At 38.1% G+C, this 15189-nt stretch overlaps 1 protein-coding gene across 5 annotated transcripts in view; it reads left to right on the top strand.

Annotated features, from left to right (window-relative positions):
- Positions 1–463: 463 nt before the first annotated feature.
- Positions 464–15189, top strand: part of CD55 (CD55 molecule, decay accelerating factor for complement (Cromer blood group)) — a 37590-nt gene continuing 22864 nt past the window's right edge. For all 5 annotated transcript variants that reach the window (XR_001004550.1, XM_011966858.1, XM_011966865.1 and 2 more), the window contains exons 1-6: positions 464–961; positions 1491–1676; positions 3478–3669; positions 4539–4638; positions 5675–5760; positions 10034–10222. Coding sequence is in view for 4 of the 5 variants with exons in the window: in XM_011966858.1 (XP_011822248.1) it covers positions 859–961; positions 1491–1676; positions 3478–3669; positions 4539–4638; positions 5675–5760; positions 10034–10222 (856 nt within the window). In the remaining variant the exon portion in view is untranslated. The remainder of the gene's footprint in view (positions 962–1490; positions 1677–3477; positions 3670–4538; positions 4639–5674; positions 5761–10033; positions 10223–15189) is intronic.

Raw genomic sequence — 15189 nt, 5'->3', positions numbered from 1 at the left:
CCCCCCCGAGGCAGACACACACACACTGATGAATTTCCTTCTACAGTCAGGCTGGAGTAATCCCAAAGTGGTGTCTTTGGTAAATAAGGAGAACCCGGGTGAAGCAAGTGACTCCCACCAGAACAAGGCATGAACAATGTTCACTCCCTACTGTGTTCCTCAACCTGTTTCCCTAGCTCTCTGTTGTCACATTAGAGAGTGTTCTAGGAGATAACGCCCTCGCTCCCTAGTTACTTCCCCACCCTCGTGCTGGCCTTTGACAGACCTCGCAGTAGAGGCCCACAACACGGGGAGGGCACCGCGTCTCAATCCCCGAGTCTCAGTCCCCGAATTCCACCGCACGTGCAGCTCGGCTTGGCAGCACTCAAGCGCGGGGATGCTCCGCTTAGACGAACTCACGTTCGGGCCGCAAGGCCTGCGATACTTGAGCACCCCTCCCCCTCTCCCGTTTCCACCCCGTTTATGTTTACGTAGCGACGAGACATTTAGGTTTCCAGAAGGCAGGTCATCGCAGGCCCCACCCAGCGGTGGAGAGAGTGAATCCCAGAGGGGGTTGCCAGCGAGTTCCTCCTCCTTCCCCTTCCCGCTATCCCTGAGTCTAGGGCTCCCAGGGGCGTACGACGCCAGCGCCCTCTGACCACACCTCTGACCACAACAAATCCCTACTCCACCCGTCTTCTTTGTCCCACCCTTCGTGACACAGAACCCCAGCCCAGGCCCCGCCCAAAGCACTCATTTAACTGTTATTGCGGAGCTGCGAGGCGCTGCTTCTGCTCGCTGCAACTCGCTCAGGCAGCTGGGCGTAGCTGCGACCCAGTGGAGTCCCGGCGGCGCGTACTTATTCTGACCTCGCGCGCCATGACTGTTGCGCGGCCGAGCGTGCCCGCGGCGCTGCCCCTCCTTGGGGAGCTGCCCCGGCTGCTGCTGCTGCTGCTGCTGCTGTGCCTGCCGGCTGTGTGGGGTGAGTAGGGGCCCGGGGGCCCGGGGGCCTGGCGGCCAGGGAAGCCCCTGGGCTGGGTGGGAGGTCCAAGTCGGTCTCCGAGACACGCACAGGAACCGGGGACTTGGCAGGTGGGGAGCGTGGCCTTCGGTCTTGGTTCACCCGTCCTGTACCTTTAAGGCTGTCGCCGCTCACCAGCATTTGGGGCTCCTGCTGTGTCGGCCCCCAGCTGACTTGGCTTTAGGAGTTGGCGTGGAGTAAGGTTAAAGAGGCCCCAGCTGGGTTTGCGGAGCGGCCAAGCCTGGGAAAATCGAAAGGGAGGGCTCAAAGAGAGCCTTAACACCCAAAAAGCTGGTCTAAAAGGATGGGAGGCCAGACCGCTGACCGCTGCCCACTCTCGACAGAGTCCAGCCGTGTAGAGCACACCATGCTGCAAACTTGCATGTCATCTCTTTAAGGTGTGGCATTTCAAGGGGGCGTGTGTCTTAAAAACAGCAACTGTGAGGACCCTTGATAGTCATTTCCTTCAGTTCTGCTTTTGTCTCCCTAGCTGACTGTGGCCCTCCCCCAGCTGTACCTAATGCCCAGCCAGCTTTGAAAGGCCTTACAAGTTTTCCCGAGAACACCATAATAACGTACAGATGTGATGAAAACTTTACGAAAATTCCTGGCAAGCACGACTCAGTGATGTGCCTTCAGGACAGTCAATGGTCAGATATTGAAGAGTTCTGCAATCGTAAGTTCCTCATTTTTTTTAAGAAAAGTTATGGGAATGAAATGTATCTAAAATTTATTTTTATGTATCTTTGGAGTGACTAGTAATTGATAGTTTTCTAGTGTTACTAAACCCCAGGGTATACCTTGTTGGCACTTCACACTCCAGCTAATTGAAGACATTTACCTCCCTGAGTAGGTCCTGCTGCTTCATTAAGAGTTTTTCGTCCTAACACTGTACCCCTTGAACGAACTAGTAGAGAAATTAAACAATATGTATTGTTTAGGGAGTAAATATATAAAATATATTTGGCAATTGCCTTGAGACACATAGCGTAAGTGATCTGTTTTCTTAAATATTTTGTAAAGTAGGGCTTATCAAATACAACTCTGTGGTGGCATTTTTAAAAGCTCTCAATATTTACTTCAAAATCTGTTATACTTGTACGTATTTATAGGTATTTATAGATCATACAATGTGTCATGATCAATCAGTGTAATTGGGATAGCCAGTACCTCAAACACTTGGCGTTTGTGTGGAGAATATTCCAAATCTTCTCTTCTTGCTACTTTGAAAAAAAAAATATATATATATAAATTGGGATATATATAGGGACATATATGTATGTATATATGGAGAGAGAGATATATAGGGAGAGAGATATATGTAAATTGGGATATAGATAGACAGGTAGATAGATTGATTGTTAAAAATGAATAAGAGGCCCAGTGAAGAGTTGTTTTGGGGCTAACACAGTAACCGTGTTTGGTATTGATATCTAGTAGAATTAAAAGAAATGAAGATTTCTTGTTTTAGGTGAATATACATACAGTCATCCACACCTCGTGTGCCCTTTGGTTTCATAAAATATATATCGGCATTATCTTGGAGGAAAAAAATCTGTTATTTACATAGCCCTGTATTAGCTTTGAGATACATGAGTAAAGTTAAAGAGACCCAATAACCTGACTTTGAACAACTTAAATCAATAGAAGCTACAGTAAATACAGAAATTGGCACAAATACTTTTAGAAGCCATGCGTGAAATAGGCTTTAACTTTTTATTTTTATCCACGATAGAGGCAGTAGGATGAAGTACATAGTCTTTGCACACGTATCATGTTTTAACTCTTCCCCATGTTGTTACTTTATCCAATGGTGGAGGAGACAGGCCCCAGTAGTTAAATAACTTCATTAAGAGCACAGCAGCTTTTATGCCAAAACCAAGGTGTAAACTTGGGTCTTCTGACTACAAATCCAGTGACCCTTCCACTTGACCATGCCTCTCTAGATTCACATTTGCCCAGCTGTTTACAGATGTAAATACTTTATGTATACAATTAACTCATCCTTGCCTCCAGGGCTTGTGGGAATTAAATGAGTTTATATGTAAATAAATGTTAGCTGCTATTATTGTTGTGCAGGACATTAGTCCAGGGGTCTGGAAATACCCTATTCCTGTATTGTATGGTGCTGTGTAGTTCTTTAGGGTAGGGTAAGGAAACCAACATTTATTGAATGCCAGAACTGTGCCAGGCAACCTAAATGGTTTTTTTGTTTCTTTGTTTGTTTTTTTCAAGCGGGGATAGTGATATCTGTGTACCAACTCTACGTCCTAAGCCTCTAGTAACTGGGAAATAAAGTATACATGTGAATGCATTTGCTACATTGCAAGTGCCATGGTGATATTAATATAGTTAAGTACCAAATATGTGCAAAGCAGTAAAGAAAGGGGGTTATCAGGGTCCAGATAATTAAATATAGATTATAAAACAAACATTGATACTACTTTTTTTGTTGCTGCTTTTGTTAATACATTTAGGTAGCTGCGGTGCGCCAACCAGGCTGAAGTTTGCATCCCTCAAACAGCTTTATATTCCTCAGAGTTATTTTCCAGTCGGTACTGTTGTGGAATATGAGTGTCGTCCAGGTTACAGAAGAGACCTTTCTCTATTAGCAAAACTAACTTGCCTTCAGAATTTAAAATGGTCCACAGCAGCTGAATTTTGTAAAAGTGAGTAAAATTTTTTAAAGTATTTTCAACCATCTGGTGTTTGGGGGAAATAGTATCCCTTCCTTCATTCATGCTAGAACTCTGTGTGTATATATTATTATTTAGGATGTTTCTTGATAGGACCATGAGTGTCAATTTATTTTGAATTAGACAAACTAAATATTTATGTGGTAGGAATACTTATTCACTCAAAAATTTCACATTTAGTTTGAGGTTACCTAAAATGAAACAAGTATATATTCTAAATACGTTGCTTTTTCAAAACTTATTATAAAGAGAAATTAGAATTAAAGAAGTCTAAGGGTCAGGCATGGTGGATCATGCCTGTAATCCCAGCACTTTGGGAGACAGAGGCAGGTGGACCACTTGAGGTAAGGAGATTGAGACTAGCCTGGCCAACATGATGAAACCCCGACTCTACTAAAAATACAAAAACTAGCTGGGCGTGGTGGTGCATGCCTGTAATCCCAGCTTCTTGGAAGGCTGAGGCAGGAGAATCCCTTGAACCTGGGAGGCAGAGGTTGCAGTGAGCTAAGATTATGTCACCACACTCCAGCCTGGGTAACAGAGCGAAACTCCATCTCAAAAAAAAAAAAAAAATCTAAGGATAAGAACTATCAATGGTTCAGATGATGAATTTACATATAGGTGCTTGATAATTTTTTCAAAATTTTTTCCCACGCTTCATTGAGGTATAAGCAACAAATATTATTTAAGGTGTACAACATGATATTTTAATATATGTGCACATTGTGAAATGATAAACATAGTCAAGCTAATTAACATATGCACCACCTCACATAGTTACCTTCTTTGTGTGTATGCCTGATAATTTAATTTAAAAAAAATCAATTTGTATTCTATTCTAGAGAAATCATGCCCTAATCCTGGAGAAATACCAAATGGTCAGATCGATATATCAAATGGCATATTATTTGGTGCAGCCATCTCCTTCTCATGTAACACAGGGTAAGTTTGGGCATACTAAAACCCTGTATTTAGGAAATGAGGAAACAAATTAGGACTTAAGATGAGATTGTTAGTTTCATGACTGGTATTCACAGCTACTAGCAACTAAAACAATCCTTCTCCTCAAAGACCCTTCATCATGAGCTCATCACAGTTAAATTTACTAAAATGGGGCAAGAAAGGAAGATTTCTTATACCACCAAAATTCTCTAAATTCTGATTTCAGTAAATATGTGATTCAATATAGAATTTTAAATGTGATTAATAAAAAAATTTGAGATGATGTTACTTGCAGAAATAATTCTTCAAATGTTAAATACTAAACCAATCTTTAGTTGACCTAAATAATGAATTTGCATGAGTTTTTCTCTATGCAAACAAGCTGTTACAAAACAGCATGAGTTAAAGACATTCCTAGTGTGAAAATATTCTAACCTAAGTTCTTTGATAAGTTCTCTATATAGGAAAAAGCAACTCATTCATTGAGTACCATCAATGTCTCAGACACTGTTGAAAACTTTACATTTATTTTCTCATTTCATATCTGTGAATTAAATAATTCTATTTTACTGTGTGTGTGTCCCTATTCTTTATAAAGTAAAAATATCAGTATCACTTGTCTCCTTTACGGAACAGATGTTGGTTAGGTCACAAACACAAAATCTGGGAAGTACGTTGAACCCTTGAAATACAAGTACATTCTATTATTTTATGAAGCCTGTATTTAGAACTCGGAAGTATAAAATGTTCAATCATCTCTGTCATTTAAAAATGTTTTAAACACTTTTATGCTTTCTAACATATTCCCCATGCAAATAAAAAATGTACATGTCTTACCCGTTTTTACTCTTTGGATGTCACCTTTTTAAACCTAATTTTTCTTTTCCTTTAAACTACTGTGTGGACTTTTGTCAACTACTGTTTTATTTTCACCTGCTGCTGTAGTAAATATTTCAAGATAATAACCTGAAGAATTTGAGGAAAGTCAAATACGTGTGAATGTAACAAACTCTTTTTTCTTCCCCTATTGCTTTAGGTACAAATTATTTGGCCCGACTTCTAGTTTATGTCTTGCTTCAGACAGTGGAGTCCAGTGGAGTGACACGTTGCCAGAGTGCAGAGGTAAGAGTTAAAAATCTAAGCACTCAGGTTGCGAGGCTGAGTACTCAATGATAAATTAATTTCTGCCCCTTAAGAATTAGAACAGTGTGTATTTGTAGCAAACCCAGCTTTCAATATATGAGTGCTTTGCTAATTTTAATACCTTTTCTAGTGATGCTTCTTAATTTATTAGCTGTGGAGATAAACCATCAAGTTTTCTGAGTCCCAATTCCCAAACAATAGAATAAGGATTAAAAACAAACTTAGATTTGTATTGCACTTGGTCATTTATTGTCTAACCATTACTTCTAAAGTCAAGTATGATAGGTAAAAGATTTCCACCCCACAATTTTAATGTAAGAAAATACTGTCTATCAGAGGGTCTATAAGACCTGACCCCATATCCTAAAACAAGTGGCAATGGAAGGCCTTTAACCCAGGTCTCTTATTTCAGACCCAGCATTTTTCTAAAACCCAGTGTTGCCTACATGCTGCTTCTTAGGATTAAAATAATTAAGAGATAATTATCTAGAAGGGTTTTAAGGTGTGATATATTCTTATGAGAGAGAGAAGCTTATACCATAAAGGAGAAATACTGTTTCTGTATTTGAGAATCTTCTCAAATGAAAGATATGGTGCAGCAATAATGCTATAAATGGGTATATATCCTGTCAAATTTATATCAGTTAGAGAAACGTGTCTCTTGGAAATTGAGAGGAATAAAATACAGCAATGTTTTAAAATGTAGGCTTGCTTTCTTTCCATCCTTCTCTTTCTCTACACACAATGTGCCCTCCTGCAAATGACTTCTGAAGGCCCTATTGTCAAAATTATTGATAAGTTAAAGTTTTTGTGTGTTACTAGGGGAAAAAAACTAGAGTAGATTTAGTGTAATTTATCAAACATTTATCGATTGACATTCTGGTAGGCAACGTGTAGGGTCAACTGATATGAAGACAAATAAAATGAAGCCGTGCCATCAAGGAGCCTGCCCCTGCCACACCCACCGTGTGCCCTTCTTTTGAGATGTCATACTACTACCACCAGTTTTTTCTCATTGTAGTTGTTTTTAAATTTTTCATCATTGCTACCCAGTAGCACCTTTCCCACTTTCCTTGTCCAGTAAGAGACACTGTAAATGATAGTAAATTAAAGATAGAAAACAAGGAAAAACTGGGCCGTATCTTTCGTTTGACCCAGGCAGCATGTCACAAAGTTCAGACAAACAGTCTCCCATCTGAAGCCAGTATTTGCACAAGCACTTGCTGTGTCATGAATTTGACAGCAATGCAAACCCACTTTATCTTCCTGCTTGCGCCATCTAGGTCTCAGCCTTGCTTCCCTATTTGGTGTCTTGAACTCCATGCTGAATATTCTGATATTCATGTTTTCCTCCTTGACTCTTCTATCCTCTCTGACTCAGCAACCACTGACATCTGCATCCTGTAGGAAAGAGCCCCTGTTCTTAAGCAATCCCAGGGCCTTCAAATATCCCCATAAGGCCTTACTTCTTTTAGAATCATTTTGAATTTCCACATAACTTGTTTTGACCATACCAAAAAGATTGAATGGAAAGTAAATTCTTAAACAATGTAATGCTTCACCTGGAGTATGTAGCCCTAGCCTATAAACACATGAGGTTGCTTCAGTGTCCATGCGTGAATATGGATATGAAGAAGGAAAGAACAATGGATACATCCACTAATTGTTTGTAGTTATACAGAAAGCAGAGGTGATGCTAGTTTACCTGTGAATGGAGCCTCACTGTCAGAGGACCTGTTTGCTTATCTCTCTGCCAATGTTTTCTTTTTCAAAATTTTAGTTGACTGATGGTATCTGCTAACCTAGAATCAATCCCTGCTATATAATGACTATCATCCCAGACCCTTCTCTTTATCTTAACTCCTCACATCTCATCCCTAAATCATTGTGCTTTACTTCCTCAATCTGTTTTTCAAACTTGTGTTTTGCCCTCCATCTGTATACTTATGGCATAGTTTATTATTCCTTCTGTGGACTATTGCAATCAGGGCCACCTCTAACATTTTCAGGGCCCAGGCAAGAATGTAAATGGAGGTCACTGGCCTAAGACCCACCTTCTTTCAAATAGGCCTTCCTCTTTCCACACTGTGGGTTTTCTGGTGCAAATAAGTGGACAACTCAGCCTAAATACCCAAGTCGTGTCCACCACATCTACCATAACTTGTATCCACCCTCCATTGTCTATTGGGTTAGAGGTGAAGTATATCAGCGCGATAGACCACCCCCAAGAACGTGGACCAGTGGGAGGGACCCTCTCAGGCCCTGGAAAGGGTGTTGGCACAGGGAATTCTGGGTGCTAGTTCCTGGAGCATGTTCTGGAATGGAGGAGAAGTCGTAGGACAGGTTGTCATTAAGTGTATGCTCTCAGCCTACAGATATCCCACCAACAGGGGAGAGACGCATCCAGAGGAGGGCCAGAGCACAGCCTTTTAAAATATGGGGTCTGAGGCAGCAGTCTTAGTTGCCTGAGTTCAAGAGTGACACTGATAGCAATGGCCTCCTGCCTCCATTCTTTCACTCTATTAATGTTTCATCCATATTTTACCCAGAGCGATCTGAAACACAGATGTGACTTAGATGTCTGTTTCCTCCTTAGAGCTTATTCATATCTCCTATCACTTACAAAGCCCAAATTCCTTAGTATAGTGTACAAGACAGTCATGGTCTACCTACTGCTTGACCCTCAGGTCTTGCCCTCATGTTTTATGCCTTTTACATGCAAACTGCTGTGGTTTCCATGTACCTCTTTTTTTTCTTTTCTTTTTTTTTTAGATTGAGACAGGGTCTCATTCTGTTACCCAGGCTGAAGTGCAGTGGTGTGATCACAGCTTACTGCAGCCTCAATCTCCTTGGCCCAAGTGATCCTCCCACCTCAGCCCCCCCTTGTATCTGGGATTATAGGTGCACACCACCATGCCCAGCTAATTTGTGTATTTGTTGCATAGACAGTGCTTCCTCATGTTGCCTAGGCTGGTCTCAAACTCCTGGGCTCCAGCAGTCTGCCCACCTCAGCCTCCCAAAGTGCTGGGATTACAGGTGTGAACCACCATGCCCCGCTGCCCCTTCTTTACTTAGCTATATTTTCCTAAGAGTTAGTTCTCTAGCCCATCAGGGAGATTCCCAGGCTGGCTACTTCTATGATGACCCTTGCAATTTTTATTGAAATCATCTCTGAATCTTTTTTCCCCACTAGCTTTTAAGACATACGAACTATATCTTGTTCAGCTTTACACTTCCAGTTATAGAAAAATGCCTGGCATGTGTTAGGCAGTTAGAAAATGTTTGAACTGAACCAATGGTATGTGTGTCTCTGCATACTCTAAGTTGGTGTAAATCAGAACAGCTTGTTCTTGCTGCTTGTTTTGATCTAAGACTGAAGAGTGATTGATAAATGTGCTAAGTATTTTCTGTATTCTTAAGTATGCTTCGTGTAACATAATTTGACATACACACATATTAAATTGCCTTCCATTCTTAGGAAAAAAAAAAGGACAACAACATCATGCCTTTGGAGTATGTGGAACCATTGAATTTTTTCTCAGGGCAATTGCCAGAGAGTGGTCCCTTTTTACATTATAACTAAAAAAACCTCTGCTTGTATTTATTTTATAAGTTCAACTGCTCAGTAAGATTGTTTTGAATGAAGTCTCTGTGAGTCAATATGTGCTAAAAATGTTTACTCTAGAAGTCACAATGTAATCCTGACATTTAAGATCTCTGCTCTATCTAAAACGATCTGTACTTAGTTCTTAAACATGCTGCTTGAATTTTCAACTCCTTGCATTTGCTATTTTTTCCTTCTTAGAGTGAAGAGTAATGCTCTCTTCTCTGTTCTCTCTCAAAAGCATGGTACATATTAGGTTTAAACTGAAGTTCTATTTCCCTGCCCAAGTCTTCTCTAACTATACTGCTTTCATCCCTAAACTCCTGCAGCATTCACTTTTCCTAGCACCATTTTGATATGCCCAAATCTTATTATAATTTTTCCTTTACATACATGTTCTGAGTCTTATTATTTTTATGAATTAGTTTCAAGGTTAGCATTTGTCTTCTACACCATTTGCATTCAAAGCTCTAGTATACTACCAATTACTTAATAGGCATTTATAAGCATCTCTTGTTGATAATGCTGAATTTAGAAAAATGATATTTTGATTTCTTTAAAATATAATCTTTAACATGTTTTGGTCTTATTTGTAAAAATATTTTACTAGTTTTATTTATTTAAAAGATGTTGGAATTGTTTTTTAAGAAATTTATTGTCCAGCACCACCACAAATTGACAATGGAATAATTCAAGGGGAACGTGAACATTATGGATATAGACAGTCTATAACGTATTTATGTAATAGAGGATTCACCATGATTGGAGAGCACTCTATTTATTGTACTGTGAATGACGATGAAGGAGAGTGGAGTGGCCCACCACCTGCATGTAGAGGTAATCACTTTGGATAGTTATATTTTTGCTTTATTCTTACCCTTAAGTCTATATGTGAGTTGCAGACATTCTATGAACCCCCTAAGAAAAAAATGTAAAATGTTTACGTAAACATATTTGTATTTTTCTGTGGGACACAATATTTCTAAAGCTGCTCAGAAGGGTCTATGGCTTGTATACACACACAGACATACACACACACACACATTATGATGTGTATATATAAAATAGGCCTCATATTTTTGGTGAATTTGCTTAAATTTGCTGTTTTATACCATGTTGCTTTCAGTAAGTTAATACAGGTACTTTGTTTATACAAAGAGGATATAAAGTGGTTTATTGGCGGGAGAATCTTAGATTGAAGTCTCTAGATAGTGACCATGCATGTTGCAACAACTGAGAAACTCTTGCCATCTGTTGACTTCCCTGAATTAACATTCAATTCTTTTCTGCCTCCAGAATTTCTGTTATTATCCATTCTCCTTCATCCTTCTAGACTTTTTTCTTTCAATGTCTTTTTATACCCAGAAGGTACTCTCAGAATCCTTAGAACTGCTCTTTAAATATATTTTAAAAGAAATATTTAGAAGATCAGTGAAGTTGAACTAAACATTGCCTAGTATCAATAGATGGCATTTGTTTAAGTAGTGGTGAATACCAGCATGACTCAAGCATTTGAGTATTTACTTTTATAATTAAAATTGAAATTTTATTAGTGTGAATTTTAAAAATTCCTTATTAAAAATATTTTTATTATAAGTATTATACATAGACATAATGACATAATATTAAAGCCATGGAGATGAGTACAAAAGGGGAAGTGAAAGCCTCTTCTCTATCACTAGTCCTACTCTGAGAGGTAACCATTTTTACAAGTTCTTTTGTTTTATTCTAGAATATAAATAAACATACAAATATTTTTTATTTATTATACCAATGGTGTGGGTATTCATTTATCTCACCAGTCCCCTGTTGATGGCAATTTAGGTTTCTTGTTCTAGTTTGTTTTTTTTTAATGAACTATTATTACAAATGATGCTATAATGAATATTCTTGTACATCTGTCACTGCACATGTATGCAAGTACATTTGTACAATAAATTCCATGCAGTATAATTATTTGTAACAAAGGTATGTGAATTACATTTTTCATACCCATTACTAACGTTGCTTTTTAAAAGACTGTACCAATTTAATCTCCCACTAATATTACATCATTGTAGTGTTTGCACCTTTAATGATAATGATTGTTAGGGAGATTTGACAATGTAAATGGTAAAAATTTTTATTATTTGAATTCATTTAGTTATGAAGTTTAGTGTGTGCTTTTTTAATTTGGCCATTTGATCCAGTTCATATTAATTTTTCCAAGTTTTATTAAATGATCAGTTATTTAGAGCTTAAAAACCATATGGAAGTACCCAAGTAGGTCATGGCAGGCTAATACTTCCATTAAAACAACTATAAAATCTGAATAGATTACCAAAAATTTATATTTTTTAAGGCATAAGGTATAGCTGTGGAAATAACAAGGTCTGAATGAACTAAAATTCCTGGGGTGGGTGGTGAAGGCAACCCATTCTGCCATAAGCCAGTTTTCCCTAGGGACATTTGCTGATTCTGAACCTGGACTAAGGATTCACCTTGACCCAGACAAAAGACCACTTCAAGGAAAGAGAAATCAGCAAAGCTTTAATGGTTATGGAGCGATAGGATAATACACTGGAAATTGAGGCCCTCAAATGCAGAACCAGTTTTTCCTAAAGGCCATTTGCTAATTTTGGGGCTGCATGTGAGGCTGGGAAGCTTGACCCAGAGCTTCTAAAGTACAAAATGAAATCTTTCAGAACCTGATGGTATTTGGATGGCATATACCCACCAGAGGAACAGGCTTTTATCTAGCATACCACAGGTCTCCCCTTAGCACATCTGTGCTCATTTTGAAACTGTGTAGGGAAGAACATTAGATGGCTGGGAGAACTCTGAAAGACAGACGTAGATCTCCTGCCATCTTCCAAAGGTGAAACAACAAAAATCTGCCAGGCTTTGAATCAGAAGCCCAGAAGGGCCCCTCCCAAGGAACAGAGGCAAGAGCAGAAGTAGATGGAGTCTTACCGAAACTGAAACCCAGCTCAATTCCTAATAGGTTGAAGATATGATTACCTCAATGCAGTCTGCTTATCAGAAAGGCATATCGTATCATCCGGATGTTTTATATACAATGTTTGGCATACAACAAAAGACTGTTAGATATGGAAGGAAGCAAGAAAATATGACCAAATCAAGAGAAAACAAAACCAAATAAAGAATATCCAGATAATTGAGTTAGCAAATGAAGACCTTAAAATAACTGATGAACAAGTTTCAGATGATAAAAGAGAACTTCAACTGGAATCTGTAAAAATGGAGTAAAATGAATATTCTACAACTGGAAAATATCTGAAATTAAGAACACAATAAATAGGTTTAGCTATTCAGATAGAGCAGGAAACGGTATTAGGAACTGAAATACCAGTTAAAAATACCCAAACTGATGCACAAAGAGAAAAAGCAAAAACAAACAAAAACTTCAAAGAACCAGCAGTAAAACTGATCACTGCTCAGCAAAAAAATGATGCAGGCCAAAGGACAATAAGAAGAAATCTTTAAAATTACTTTAAAAACTTTAAAACTTCTTTAAAAAACAGTAAGAAAATTACTGTTCACCTAGAATTCTATACCCAACTAATACAACATTCAAAACCGAATGCAAAATAGAGATGTATTCAGACAAAAACCAAGAAAACTTTGCATTAGCAGACCAAACATGCACAGAATGAGAAACTAAAGGAAATTCTTCAAGTAGAATGAAAATAATCCCAGGTAAAACATGAAAATACAAGAGGAAATGAACACTAACAAGGATAATAAATGAATACTGAGTTTATAAACAGTGAATGTAATGTCCTGTGGGGTCTGAATTATACATAGAATACAAATGCACAATAACAATGCAAAAGGCAGAAAGAGGTAAATTCATGTGAAGGTTGCACAGTTCTAGCAGTACTGAAAAGGTGGTAAAAGTGATAGTTTGCATGACTGACTTATAGTCTAATATTGTGATCTCTAGAGTTGCTACAAATGAATGACAGAAGAATACATAAATCACAAGCTAATAAAAGAATAATAATGGATATTTAATCCAAAAGAGAACGAGAGAGAGAGAAGCAGAAAGGGACACAGAATAGATGGGAGAAATAGAAAACTAATACGGTCGTTGATATAGACCCAAGTATGTCAATAATTACATTAAGTGCAATTTGACCAAGATTGTCAGACTTAAAAAAGATTTTTAAAAAACCTAGTTCTTTACTATTTACAAGAGACACAGTTTAATCAAAAGAACACAGAATAGTTGGAAGGATGGAAAAATACACCATGCAAACATTAACCCTTCAAAATAAGCTGACACAGTTATATTAATATCAATGTATATTTTAAGATGAAACAGTTCATAATGATAAGGAGGCCAACTCAACAGTAATATATCACAATCTGGAATCTATATGTACTTGATAAAATAGCTTCAATATCTATGTAGCAAAAATGGACAGAAAAAATAGACAAATACACACTCATAGTTGGAAAATTCCACACCTATCTCAATAGCTAATAGGACAAACAACCAAAAATCAGTGAGACTAAAGAGCTGAGCAACAATTAAACATATATACATATTAGATATTAAACATATATATATGAGATACATAGGACCGATGACAAGTATTTTTTTCCAACTGCACATGGGATATTTACCAAAATTGACCCTATGCTGGGCTCTAAACTACAATACATTGCAAAAGATTGAAGTTATTCAGAGCATACCTTCTAGCCACAGTGGAATTAAACTAGATGTCAGTAACAAAAAGATAATAACTAAAAAATTAACTTCTAGGAAATTTAAACTCTAAGGTAGTGTATACATTCTCTGGATCAAAACAGAACTAACTTGATAGAACAAAGAGTAATTTAGAATAATTTTTATATAGGAGGGTCTTAGAATGTAAAGTTCATAAAAAAAAACTTTACTTATCTTAATAATGATTATCATTGAGTGCCTACTAAATGCTGTGTTACTTGCTAGGCATTTTACTCAATTTATCCCTTATAGCAGCCTGTGAGATAGGTTAGGAGGCAGAAAAAAAGACCGATACCGTCTGAGTTCCTAGGGCATCCCGTGTGTGATGGGGCTGGCAACAGTCATCCTGGATGATGTAATCTCTTGCTTTGGGGACAGACACTGTGAAATAGCTTACTCAATTATTTCCCTTAATCCTTACTCAATAATAATTACTCAGTCTGTTCTGCTTTTATCCTGATTTTACAGATGAGGAAACTATAGCTTAGAAGGGTTAGGGACTTGCTAGAGGTCACTAGTATGTGGTGAAATCAGGCTTCGGCACTACCCAATGCTGCCTCAACAGGAACTTTGTATAAGTGACCCAGTGGCAGATGGGCTCTGAAGACCCAAAAAGTTGCTCTGCTGTTAGATTTATGCCTCTCAGAATATGTTCTTACGAAAGTTTCACGTGACTTGTTATCTAGTCTGAAATCTAAAGAGGAACTAGTATATGGAAAGTTGGTAACCAGCACAAGAGAATTAAAAGGAGCTATTTTTACTCAGACTTAAGTATCACTTTAAACAAGAAGTGAAACAAAACAAGTTCTCAAGCTCATTAAGGTTAAGTGATAGAAAAGACTGTGATTGTCTCTGTTGGCTTAGTTGTTCTAGAACAACATCCTGTTGTTCTTTAGTATTAGCACAGAAGATAATTTGGGAGAGAAAATAGAGATGTGCCACAGAATAAGATCACTAGTGACTCTAAGTTTGATTTATTTCACAAAAAGCAGCTTAAGCACCTCAGTATACTTTGGTATATGTCGTCTTTAGTCACCTGTAGGTATGATTTATATCAAAGCAAGAGTAA

This window comes from Mandrillus leucophaeus, unplaced genomic scaffold (assembly GCF_000951045.1).
Source record: "Mandrillus leucophaeus isolate KB7577 unplaced genomic scaffold, Mleu.le_1.0 Scaffold1194, whole genome shotgun sequence".
Classification (NCBI taxonomy): domain Eukaryota; kingdom Metazoa; phylum Chordata; class Mammalia; order Primates; family Cercopithecidae; genus Mandrillus; species Mandrillus leucophaeus.
This window is presented reverse-complemented; position numbering and strand designations above follow the sequence as displayed.